Here is a 12387-nt window from a genome sequence, read left to right on the forward strand (position 1 = left end):
CTGTGCCAAGACCGCACATCCAGCCCCAGCCGCTCCTCGCAGCCTCCCCATAAAAATTAACGCGGGGTGTGTTACTGTGCTCCCGTGCATGCTAATGTTTCCTGTGGCTGGGGGCACAAACAGCAGTGCTGGGGACAGGGACACGTGGCTGAGGGCCTGAACTGTCCCTCCTGCTGAAGGGAGACCTGGCCCTTGCATCCCCTGTGGAACAAACCCACAATGGGGGCAGCTGTCCTCCAGCCATTCTCAGGGAATGGGGTTTGTGCTGGCCACAAGCCCTACAGATGGAATATGGAATGTGCTTGGGATCACTGGTCCTCAGGAGCCACCTCTGCCATGCTCCAGCTCCTTTAGTGGCAACTGTGGGGGCACTCTCCTGTTCCCACTGTCCCGTGACATGGAGAGGAGGATCCTTGTCTCGTTTTACTCATCCTTTCTGGAGAGTGGATGGCTCAGCCCTGGGAGCCCAGAGGCTCAGGCAAAGGCCTGCAGCAGACACTTTGTCCCCTTTGGAACCCACTCCCCTCCTCTGCCACCTGTTTCCCAGCTGCACAACACCACGGAGCCGCCGGGGCCGGGCGCTGCAGACAAAAGCCGGTTCCTCGCCCTGCCGCAGCCTCTCCCCGCGCTGACTCGCTTTAATTAGCCCCATCAAAGCCGGCTGCGCCTCTCCCTCCTGGTAGGTCGCAGAACATGATTAATTCAGGCACAGAAAACAGCCGCCCCCTGCAGAGAGGGCCTCTCGATGAGGTCAAAGCTGTTTCCTCTCCCCCATCCAGTCTTTCAACTCCAGCAGCATCCCTCATCCAGTCTTTCAACCCCAGAAGCTCCCCATTTGAGACCTTCTTTCTCCTGGAAGGAAGCTGTGGATAGAGGGGACAAGAAAGAGCAGTGGCCTCACTGAGCCTGGGTCTCTCTCCATCCCTCCCATGCTGCTCTGGTCATGGGCATTGCCCACAGCCCACCCGTGCGTCTGCAGCTGGGACTTCCCCCAAAAAACCTGTGGGTAATGCAGTGGGTCTGGGCTCAGAACCAGCCCCTCCACGAATGGGGATCCATGCATGAGCCCTGGGGAGATGCAGGAGTTGCTCCAATTCCTCCCAGCACCAGATTTCTTCAGCTGGTCTTCCCTGCTCCCACGTGTGCAGGGCCCAGAGTGGCACACACACCATAACACAGCTTTATTAACTGCATTTGTAGGCAAAGAGGTTTTAAAAGGAAAAAGCCTTTTGGGAAAAGAGATAGATGTGGGGATCCCTTCCCCCTTTATATTTCTGCCAACGCAGCTGTGTGCAGTGTTCCAACAGCACTCAATGCCCCGGAGAGGCAATTACTGCAGGAGCAGGGCTGGGCTGCTCTCCACTTCATTTTCCTAATACAGTTACATCCTCTTGGAAAAGCGCTGCTGCTCAGGGGAAGGTACAAAGCAAATTCCCAATGTGAATCCTCTGCCTTGGGGAGGGCTCTGGGGCTTCCCTTTGCACAGTAGGGAACAGAGGGGCCACCCCAGTATGCACCAGTACAACACTGTTGTCATGTTTTTATTTCAGTCTTATGAACATTCTTCCAAGAGATCAGACATGAGAAGAAAAACAGTTTGAGCCCCTGACGGGAAAGATGAGCTGCAGGCCCAAATCAACTGAGCTGGGGAATCTCTGGGGAAGGGAGGCTTCTAGAGAGCTCAGGAGCCTAAGCCAAGCAGATCTCACCCATCCACCCCAATCCAGGCAGAGCCACACGAAACAACACTGGCAGTAGGAAAACATGTTTGAGAAACCTCTTTTGCACAGCTCCCTCCCTCTTACTCCAGATCCATGTAGTGCCCAGTGGGCACCCCTCACCACACTGCCTGCAGGGCTTCACAGACACCCCAGGGATGAAAAACACCGTGGCTTCAGGGAAGAGAGGGGGCAAGGTGAGCCAGGAATTCAATCTATGTCTCTTCTCATGCACTTCAAAGGCTTTTCTGGTGCTGCTCTTCAAAGCCAGCAAGCACAGCTGTAATCCCAGCTGCTGCTGGGGGTCTGCCCATGGAGACCCTGTGGGTTGGGCTTTCCAGCCCTTCAATAAGTGCCTTGCTCAGATTCAGAGTAAGAGAGAACCCTACTCTGTGGGGAGCCTACTCCAACTGTCCCCTTCAGGAGGTTGCTGTGGTTTCCTGCAGAGGAGCAGCAAGGAGCTGAGCTCCCTTCTCACACCCACCACTTGTGGGACCCCAGCAGCAAGCTCTGCCACCCCACAGAAGCAGAGATATCCCACAGCACCCAGGCTGTTCCCAGAGAGCCACACCCCACACTCCCACCTTGCTGGGTGCAAACAGCTCCCTCAGAGGAGCAGAGAAAGAAATGACCTACTACTGCCTCCTCTTCCATTCTGCAAACAGGGAAGCCTTTATAGCTGATGGGACACAAGGCAATGTGGCCCAAAATGGAGGAAAGGAAAACGCTGCTGGAAAGATCACAGGAGTGACGAGGCAAAGTGCCCCTGCTTCCCAGAAAACTTGTGCATGAGCAGCCACGTGGGGACTCCTCACATGAACATGTCATCGTAGCCTGGAGGAGGAAGGTGGTCAGGATCCGGCCTGGAAAGAAATTCAGAGCAAACAGAAGTGAGAGCTCAGGCCTGCAGCAACAGGGATGAGCTGGGCTCCAGTGGCAGGCTGGGAGCAGGCTGGAATACCAGCATGGCCAAGGACCTACCCGGATCGCCCAACTCCTACGGGGCCAAAGGGGTCAAATCTGGCGCCTGGTGGAACAGCTCCTGGGGGAAGCCGCCCTGGGATGCCCGAGGATGGGTCAATGCCAGGATGCGGGATGCCAGAGCGGAGAGGATCCACAATCATTCCCCCACCCCGACCTCTGGAGAGAGAAAAGGCAGAGAATGAGATGAGATTGGCACTGGAGAGAACTGAAGAAATGCTGAGCATGGGAACATGGGGTTAACCTGACACATGGCATGTGGGAAGGAAAGCTCCCAAGACCAGCCAGTGAAGCAGCCCATGGCAGGAAGACAGAGAGCCCTGCAGAGAATCCCAGAATTGTCTGGGTAGGAGGGGACCTCAAAACTCATTTAATTCCAGCTCCCAGCCACAGGCAGGGATATCTTCCACTAGACCAAGTTGTCCCAGGCCCCATCCAATCTTGAATACCCCTAGTGCTGGGGCAGCTACAGCTTCTCTGGATAACCAGAGGTCTGGGGTCTCATAATCCTCAAAGCAAAGAATTTCTTCCCAAAATCCAATCTAATTTGGCCTATTGTCAGTGGGAACCATTCCCTTTTGTTCTGTCACTTCAAGTGCTTGTCTAAAGTCCCTCTCCAGCTCTCTTGGGACTCCCTCTGGGCACTGTAAGGGCTCTAAGGTGTCCCTGAAGCCTTCTCATCTCCAGGCTGAACAGCCTCAGCTCTCTCAGCCCATCTCCACAACAGAGGTGCTGGCTGTTCCCTCAAGAAGCACCAGACCTGCCTGCCCTCTCTGCAGACCCACATTCCATCTCTTCTTCCCATCCTGCCCTGGCACTGTTGCAAGAGCCGGCTGGCTTCCCACAAGCCTTTCCAGAGAACTGCCTGGAAGTCATTTGCTGGCCACGGCGGCTCCTCGGAGCTGCCCCACGCTGCGAGCGCCATTCCTCACGGTCGGCTTTGTGCAAATGCGGCTGCAGCCTCCGGACACCGCTGCCATCGTACAAGTCATTAACAACCGTGCTAATGAGTTCCATTAGGCCAGAACAGCTGCCCAAAGTGCCCCGGGACAGCCAGGTCCCATGAGCATATTCCGAGGAGTCTGGGTCTCCAGTCCCGGCACTGGCAGGTGTCAGCACGCAAATCTGCTTCCATTTACCATCTTTTTTTGTCATTTACAGAGAAAATCTCTGATGAAGCGCTGGAGGCAGCAAGAGAAACAGGGACACCCTTCCCTCAAAATGAATCCCCTCTCCTGGTGCAATCAGGTTTCCTTCCAGTTCCCCCAGCTCCAGGCCTCTCTTTCCAGCTGAGCAGGGACATTTTTAGCTGTCCCTTTCTAGCCAAACCCATGGAGAAACAAGTCTTGCAAGAGGGGAAAAAATGCCATCCCCACAGGAGAGTGGTTCCAAAGAGGAGTCTCCTCTGGGCTGCAGGACACTCCACAACGACACCACAAGCTGGTTATTGTCTGACTCTGTGCTTTTAACTAGAGTGGAAGATGACAGGTTCTCCTTGCCTCATCAAACCAAATATCAAGGATGTATCTATGAAGCTCAGTCTCCCAGACAGCCCTGCCTCTGCCCAGGCTTTCTCCAAGTGCCTCAGACAGCCGGGAGGCTTGAAACAGGACTTGAGAATCTGTGAACTCGGCTTTCAGCCTCCCCTTCTGCAGACTGCTGGGCTGGAGACACAGCAGCTGGTAACGGTTTAAATTAGAGGCTTACATTCACTTAACGACGTATTCAGCTTTGATTTACTGCAGGAATTACTGTGTGTTAAATGAATACAAGCTGATTATTAAACAGACACAGATTGCAACCTATCATCTATGCAAGAGACGGGATCTTATTACGACATTAGAACCATATTGAGCTTTAGCAACTGTCAATTGGTCCCTCACAATTTGCACTGAGCAACTGCCCCCACTCAGAGATACTTGGCTGGATATGTTTTGGTGGTCTCCAACTACCCCACATCCCCCAAATGCAGAGCAGGGTGTGCTTCAAGAGCCATACTCACCCAAAAGGGTCCAGGTCTTCTCCACCAACAGCAAAGGGACTCAAGGGGGAAGGCCTGAAACATGGGACACAGAAAAATGTTCAGGAAGAGCAGAGAGGCTGCATGCAGCTGTGCCCACAGGTGCTCTCCCATGGCAAACAGTGCAATACCTGGAGGGCCCTGGGATCTGTGGGGCCCTACAGCAGGGGGCTGCCATTGGGAGCATTCCCTGCTCCAGGGTGCTGCTGGATGAGGACACTGATGTGTGTGGCAGCAGCTTGCTGAGATAAAGGGAGCCCTGTTGTTCCCCCTGTTGTTCCCCCTGCTGTTCCCACTGCTTGGAGCAGGAGCTGTCCACGTATATCAGGAGTTTTCATCTCAGGGAATCCCTAAGCAGTGCTGGGCTAGGCCCGGCTCTCCAGCATGTCCCAGACAGAGACATAATCCCACTTCAAGAGTGTGGGGACACTGGTGCTGGGTGCACCTCCGGTGTCCCTCCCAGAAGCTGCTCCACCACACAATGGCGCTGTCCTTCCCACTGGTGTCCTTGCTCTGCCAGCCCCAATGGTCCCTCAGCCAGCAGGAGCAGAGCCACTGTCCTTCACCCCACACCTCACCTCCCAGCCCCTGCCTGTTCCTTCCTGAGTCTGTCAGTCCAACACGCAGCTGCAGAGCAGCCCATCCCTCTCCAACAACCAAATCAAACCCAAGTGTCCAGGCTGATCCAGCTGGGGAAGGTCTGGATTCTTTTCACTCCCCATCCCACATGTGTAAGATGGGGACCTGATGTGTAGTTTGGGGAGCACTGCCAGGGCCACATCCCCTCTGTCAGGGGGCTCTCAGCAGGCACACACTCTCTCCTCACCTGTGTGGGGCCCTTGCGCCCATGGGCTGCCGGGGAGGGAGCCGGAGCGGGTTCTCATCCCAGGGCACATCCTCTTTGGGCTCAGGCTCCTTTCTGCCCTTTCCTGCAGGGGGCCCGAGGGGAACAATGATGCCTGAAGTGATTCTTGTCCTCAGCTCCTCGGTGTTCTTGTACACCCTGCAGCAAGGAGAGGGAAGGCAGTGGGGTGGGGTGGCCATGGCACCAGCACATGGGGTGCTGAACAAACTGCAACAGGCACGGGGAGGGGACAGACAAACCCAAAGTGTCCCTGGCACAAAACATGTCCCCCACTGGCAGCACAGAGGGTAACAACACACAAGGACACCATTTACCCCATTTCAGTGCCACCCAGCCACTCCCTTCTGCTCCAACCCAACCAGTCTGCTCTGGAGGAAAGCACATGACACTGCAAATGTGGCTGAAGCTGTCACATTCCTGGGCAGTGTCCACCCAGCACAATGCTCTGGAAATAAATGTGCTGGCCTGGCCTGTTCCCAGGTGGGGTGGCCTTCCCCTGGGCTCCAACCCATGATCCCACTGTTCTCTACATCTCTCGTGCCAGTGCAGAGGAAGGCAGGGAACAGAGGTCTGGCTGCATTTCAGGGCTGGCCTGGTTCTGAACTGAGGAGTAAGTCCTCCAGCTTGTCCCAACCTGATTTCTGCCCCCATCTCCATGCCAGTAAGAAATTTGCTCCTGCAGAAAATACCAGGAAACTGAAATTACTTGTGGAAATCGTCCAGGTGCTCTGAGTTGATGTAGTCAGCCACTGCCAAGGTCACATCTGCAACCTTCTGAGATCTGCGATCCTGGGAAAAGCACAGGTAAAGCAGAGTGAGCAGCCTGGCAGAGCTGGGAATGAGGGACACAGAAGGTACAACAACAGCCCCAGGCTTGGGATACAAGGAATGGGGGTCCACCTGCTTTCCACCATATCCCTGTGCTGTGCCTGAATCCCCAGGAGCAAACCCCAATGTACAGCAAGACTTTCCCTGCTCCCCCTCCCAGTTCAGGCTGCAAAGGGGGGAACACTGAGCAAAGCCACCCAGAGCAGCTGCTTGTTGGGGGCTGCAGAGAAGTCCTGAGCTGGGAAAGGGACAGAAGCAGGGCAGCTCCTGCGCTGGACTGTTCAAGGCCAACTGCCCCACTGCCCTGACACAGCCAGGGTTTGACCAGCTTCATGCTGGGCCACATCTGACACAAAAACACCCCCTGGGTCTGCCCTATCCTGAGGAACAAACACACTTTCCAGGCAGAACAAGCAAAAGCCAACATTTAATAAACTGTCCCGGGTGCTCTTTTCAGCCAAAGGACTTCAAACCCACAGGGACCACATATGTGCTCACCATGACGTTGAGAATCATGCTGTCCTCCACCATGATGGCCTTCAGCAGCAGCTCATAGGCATCATCCATGGACTTGTAGCGCAGTGTGTACACCTCCTTGTTGGCTTCCCAGCCAGCAGGCAACAGCTCTGACTTCCTTTCATCAGGACCTGGCTGCAATGGAACAGATAGGCTGCTGAGACCCTGCCCAGAAGCCCAGCACGACCTCTTAGGGCTGGGGGTCTTGTCTTGGCTGCACAGGGAAATACAGGAGGGAACTGAGGTCTCTGGGAGGGGATCCCTCAATGCCTTCCAGGTTTTGACAGGACAAACAGGGATTTCCTACAGGCTGGCCCTGTCTGCTTGCCAGCCTCCCACAGCATCCCTGCACTGGAAGAGGGAAGAGGAGGACATGACCAGCAGGAGGAGGTCACAAATACCCACACAGGAGACAATGTTCTTTGCTGTCAGACACTTTTCACCTCCACAGCATGATACAGAGCTGTCTGGGGCATGAGGGAAGGCTGTCATTATGTCTGTCCCAGCCCCATATCAGTGTTTCTCAGGGGCCCTGCCCTACACAGTCCCCTCCTATGGTACTGGGGAGAGTTCTCTGCTGTGACAGTGCCCTGCACTCCCCATTACCCTCCAACACCACATCTCCCCAACACCCGTCAGGATCCCAATTCACTAAACCCCCATCTTAGCACTGGGTCCAGAATTAGACTGCCCCACCCTCTGATATTGCCCCAGTACATTTCCTCCTCAACACTGGACTGGACACCTCCCTTTTCTTACAGACTTCTGCCTCACCACTAAGCTCCAACTTAGCACTATACTAACTCGCTTCCCGGAGTTATCAACACCAACATCAGGATCTCCTGTCCTGCGACATCCCCCAGCATCAGGACCCTCGGTGCCCCCAGTACTGGGATCCTCTCAGCACCACCACTATCCCAAGAGTGGGGCCCCCCTACAGCACCGGGACCCCCCAACACCAGGACACCCCCGCCCCGCAGCCCCCCAGAGGCAGTACTGAGGCCCCTCGGCCCCGCACCGGCCCGGGTGCCCCCAACACAGCCGGCGCCGCCCAGTTCCCCTGGCCCAGGCAGCGGTCGCCCGGCTCGACCGCACGGCGCCGGCGAGCGGCGCTAGGAAAGGCCGAGGCTTCACCGCGGCCTACTAGGCCCCTGCGGCGGCGCACCGCGGCTCGGGCCGTACCTGGTCGCCGGCACCCAGGCAGCGGTAGCCGTGCCGAATCAGCTCCCAGTGGATGCCGCAGACCAGAGCGTCCTGCGGACGGGAGATGGCGGGCCTTGCCCAGGCGTACAGCGGCTCCAAACCGGCCATGGCTGCGGCGGCCGGGGCGGAGCCGAGCCCGCACCGCCCCTCGCTAGAGGGCCCCCGTCCGCTGCGCTGGGCCGAGCCTCCGCCTGCGGCCGCGGGGCTGTTGTGCTCGGCTCTGCTGACGCTCTTCGAGTTCTGGAGTCGGTTTCGGGCTCCCCAGGACAAGAAGGACATTGAGGGGTTGGAGCAGAGAAAGGAATGGAGCTGGGGAAGGGGCTGGAGCACCAGGAGCACATGGGGAGCTGGGGAGACTCAACCTGGAGAAAGGGAGGTTCAGGGTGGTTCCCTCTACAGCTCCCTGATAGAAGGGTGCAGCCTGGTGGAGGTCAGGCTCTGCTCCCAGGGAACAGAGACACGACAAGAGGAAACGGCCTCACGTTGTACCAGCGGAGGTTTACGTTGGATATTAGGGAAAATTTCTTTGCCAGAAGGGGTATTGGTGGGCTTGGTTGTGCTGGGGCAATAGTTGGACTCAGTGATCTAACTGGGCTTTTCTACCCTAAAGGATTCCATGATCCTGTGAAGGATGTCTGCCCAGCACCATCCAGCAACCTCCAGGTTAGTCACTCTGAGCCTCCTTCCCTGCTCCTGGCTCTTTCTTGTCATCAGAAAAGCATTTAAGCATTTGAGTTCATTCTGGGTCTGCTTGTTCTGCTGTAGCAAGCCTTCATGCTGACACCAAAGGGATCAAAGCACCAAAAAGCCATTGATGGGTTTATTTCATCCCTTCCATAACTCCTTGTCTGGGTCACAGTGCTTATGACACCTAAATTCTATTAAATTTGCCATTGAAAGGCATTCAGGGGCTTTTTTTCCTTGCCCCTGGGCCAGAGCCAGTGTCCTCAGCGTGGCTGGCAGGAGGCTGGGGCTCGGGACAAAGCCAGGGAACACCATCATCTGCTGCTTTCCTAATCTGAGCTTCAGGTCCTTGGGGGATGCTCATCTTGACTTCATTATGCATCAATTAATTAACTCGCACTGCTCGCTCTTTCCATTTCCCTCTCAAGAAGTCACTGAGGCTGAACAACCGACCACAGCCTGGCAGGTCCCATGGGAATCACTACCAGGAGACACCACACCTCCTGCCATACTTTGTCACTCCTTTCATCAGGGAAGACAGCTGGACTCATCAGGAAAGCTGCTGTGGATTTTCCACCGGGCTGGGATTTCAGCACAGGAGCTCCCTGAGAGAGGCATCGGATGGGGATGAGTTGGGAGCAGCAGGAAATGCCTCAGCCGCAGCTTCTCCATCACTCAGATGTGATTCAGAGCAGCAGCAGCAGCATTTCCACCCCATGGCTCGGCTCACTCCTGGGCAGCAGCCGCGGTTTCAGGCTTTGATGACATCCACATTTCACTTTCCCAGCACAGCCCGGCCCTGGGTGGGCCAGGAGCTACCAGTGACTCCATTTAAATGCCCAGTTCTGAGGCAGAGTTTGAAATCATAGATCTCCCTCCAGAAACCTGATCTGGAGTCCTGTATCTCACTGCTGCTATTGGACTCCCTCTATGTTCCTGCAGGGCTGCAGCACAGGTTCCTGCAGGTGCAGGAGCACAGGGTATTTAGGATCAGTTGGTCTCAGCAGGATCACACCAAAGCTCTGCTGAGTGCTTGCCGAGCTTTTCATTTCCCATCCAAATTTCTGCCATCCCTGTTCACCCACCATCCACTCCCCACCCTCTCACCCCTCACTAACTGCTCCCACCCAGCCTTCAGCTTGTCCTCCTGTGGCCTCACCTCCATGTTCATCCTTGATTTATTTTCCCTCACTGTGTTGTATCAGCTGCCCCAGACACTCTTGGAAAGTGACTTTTGGTGCCAAGTCTCCCTCAGCCCGATCAGCCTCTCCATGGGCACAGCAGTGAGGAATGCCGGATGGCTCCATGCATCCCCTCACCACGGGACCCTCCTGGGAGCCAGGGCCCTGCCATACCTGAGCTGTGGCCCTGGGGCTGACTGCCACTACATCAAAGCTGTTATTCCAGCACTCACGGTGCCACGCTGGCCCACATTGCCTGCCTCCCCGTTGTCTCCTTCCTCTACTCCCGTGCTTCACTCACGCCATGGCACAGTGATGATGAAAACCACTGGCCACATGAAAGCAGCCCCCTAATGTGAGTTAGGGGCCCGCAAACTGCGTGGGAGGTACCAAGAGCCCGTCCCCGGCTGGAATCAACAGCCAAGTCACTGAGGAGGTGATGAGGATTGCAGAGCTGGCAGAGTTGTGCTGCAAGGCGAGTGTGTCAGGGCGGCTGCTGGGCACGCTGGTGCCATTGTCAGAGCAGCCATGTCCTTTTTGTGACTGCTGGAGCCTGGCTGGGAGCAGGAGCAATCCTGTGAGAGCTGAGCAAAGCACTCAGAGCAGCCCGTGCCCCGATGCCTCGCACGTGTTCATGACGATTCACGCCCAGCTCTTGCACCAAGGAAGCTGCCCTTGGCCATTTTCCTCCCTCTTTCACCCAGGAACACGATCTGTGGAGATATTGCTCCCTGACAGAGCGTGGCTAGGGGTGATGTCCCAGGGGAGGCAGTAGCTGGAGCTGTCCCAGCTGGATGGCGGTGCTTGGAGCAGGTAAAAGGCTACATCAGCTGGGGTCACCTCCGTCACACAAACCGCAGCCTCCCCTGACCTTCATACTTTCCCACTGCCTCACTGCTCCCTTTGCATGCGCCCACTGTGGTGTCGTAACGAGCAGAAGAGGAAACAGATTTCCCAACCGCCCGCCCCGCTGGCAGCCCATGAGCCCTCTGTGCTGGGAAGGGCAGCCAGCACGGCCAGGGCAGCTGGCTCACCCCTGGGCTGTGCTCTGCGTGCTGGGTATGACCCAGAGTCTCACAGGAGAAGGCAGGGAGGGGCCATGGATAATCCCTAACTGATGTTCAGGTGTTGCAGGCTGCTGCTTCCCTCGAGGTCAGCTTCCTGCTGCTCCTCTCCCATGGATGGGAAAGCCCCCCATTCATCACTCAGGGTGATGGATGGCACTGCCATGTTTTCTGTCAAAATCCCTGTCCTGCTCCATGCAGGCAGCAGTTTCCTAGCACACGGTGGGAGGGAAAGGTTGGATCCTCTGCTGCATAGCAGAGAGAGCCAGCAGCACTGGAGTAGCTCCTCCACAATCTGCTCAGTGCCTCAGGGCTTACTGGCTCAGAAGGAGGCACCTGATTGTGACTAAAATTACCAGTGCCAAGGGATGTGGACCGGGGCAGGGGTTCCTGGAACGGGCTTTTCCCCTCACTGCCATCATTGCCTTGAGAAGGGAGGTAGTCACTCTGTGAAAATTTGGCCTCCCCTTCATTTATCCTAAATTGAATTCCAGGGAAAGATGACACTGAGGCAGGAGAAAGGGGTTTTTTCTCCGGGGAAGAAATGCAAACCACATGCAGGCAGGCTCGGGCAGGAGGAGGGACTGGGGCTGCGAGAGCCAGCGCTCAGCAGCGAGGCCGAGCTAAAGTCAGTCAGTGCTTCAGGACTCTGAACACGCCTGAGTGCTGCGCTTTGAGCAGGCATGATCCCTGTCAGAGAGAGGCTGCCAGTAGGGTTTGAAAATAATTAGGAAACCCAGAACCCCAGTGCTTCCCAGAAAAGCCTGTTAGCTCTGCGGTGGAAACCTTGCTTGCAGGGAGTGCATCGCACAGAGTCATGACTCATCAACTGGATGGAGCTAAACTCCATTTTTCGAAGGTAAACATGCTCAAGTCCTAATGAGGTTTACCCTTGATAGGACTCCTATGCTCCTGTTGTTGACCTGAATTACTGGGATGCCCAGTAATGGATGATGGTTTCAGGGGATGTATTTCATCCAGAGACACCAAGACCTTCCAAGAGGGCAGTGGTGATGGGGAAACTGAGGCACAGAGAGTTCAGACCACCAGTCCACTGCCTCCAGCCAGAGCCTGCACCCCACCAGCCCCATCCCTGCAGCCTGGGTGGACACTGCCAGCCCCTGCTCTTGGGGGATCTCAGCTGTGAATCCGAGCGGTCCAGGACAGCCTTGGAGGAACAAAACAAGACAATCAATCACCCTTGCTTCATCCCGCCCCAGTCTGCATTGTGCGGAGCCTCAGGGACTCCACATCAAAGCAGGAGCAGCTGGCTGCCGGGGTGTCCCAAGCTGGCTGCCGGGGTGTCCCAGCCCCAGACGGGCAGCGC

General features: G+C 56.1%; 1 protein-coding gene across 1 annotated transcript; it reads right to left on the reverse strand.

Moving 5' to 3' along the window:
* Positions 1-1528: 1528 nt before the first annotated feature.
* On the reverse strand, positions 1529-8266 carry PSMF1 (proteasome inhibitor subunit 1). Its single transcript, XM_059481056.1, has 7 exons — positions 8111-8266; positions 6911-7063; positions 6291-6373; positions 5546-5722; positions 4702-4755; positions 2700-2858; positions 1529-2581 (listed from the first exon to the last, which is right to left on the reverse strand). The coding sequence occupies exons 1-7, from the start codon at positions 8237-8239 to the stop codon at positions 2530-2532; spliced, it is 807 nt and encodes a 268-aa protein (XP_059337039.1). The 5' UTR covers positions 8240-8266; the 3' UTR covers positions 1529-2529.
* Between the last annotated feature and the right edge of the window lie 4121 nt (positions 8267-12387).

The sequence above is a fragment of the Ammospiza nelsoni genome, chromosome 12 (assembly GCF_027579445.1).
Source record: "Ammospiza nelsoni isolate bAmmNel1 chromosome 12, bAmmNel1.pri, whole genome shotgun sequence".
Taxonomy (NCBI): domain Eukaryota; kingdom Metazoa; phylum Chordata; class Aves; order Passeriformes; family Passerellidae; genus Ammospiza; species Ammospiza nelsoni.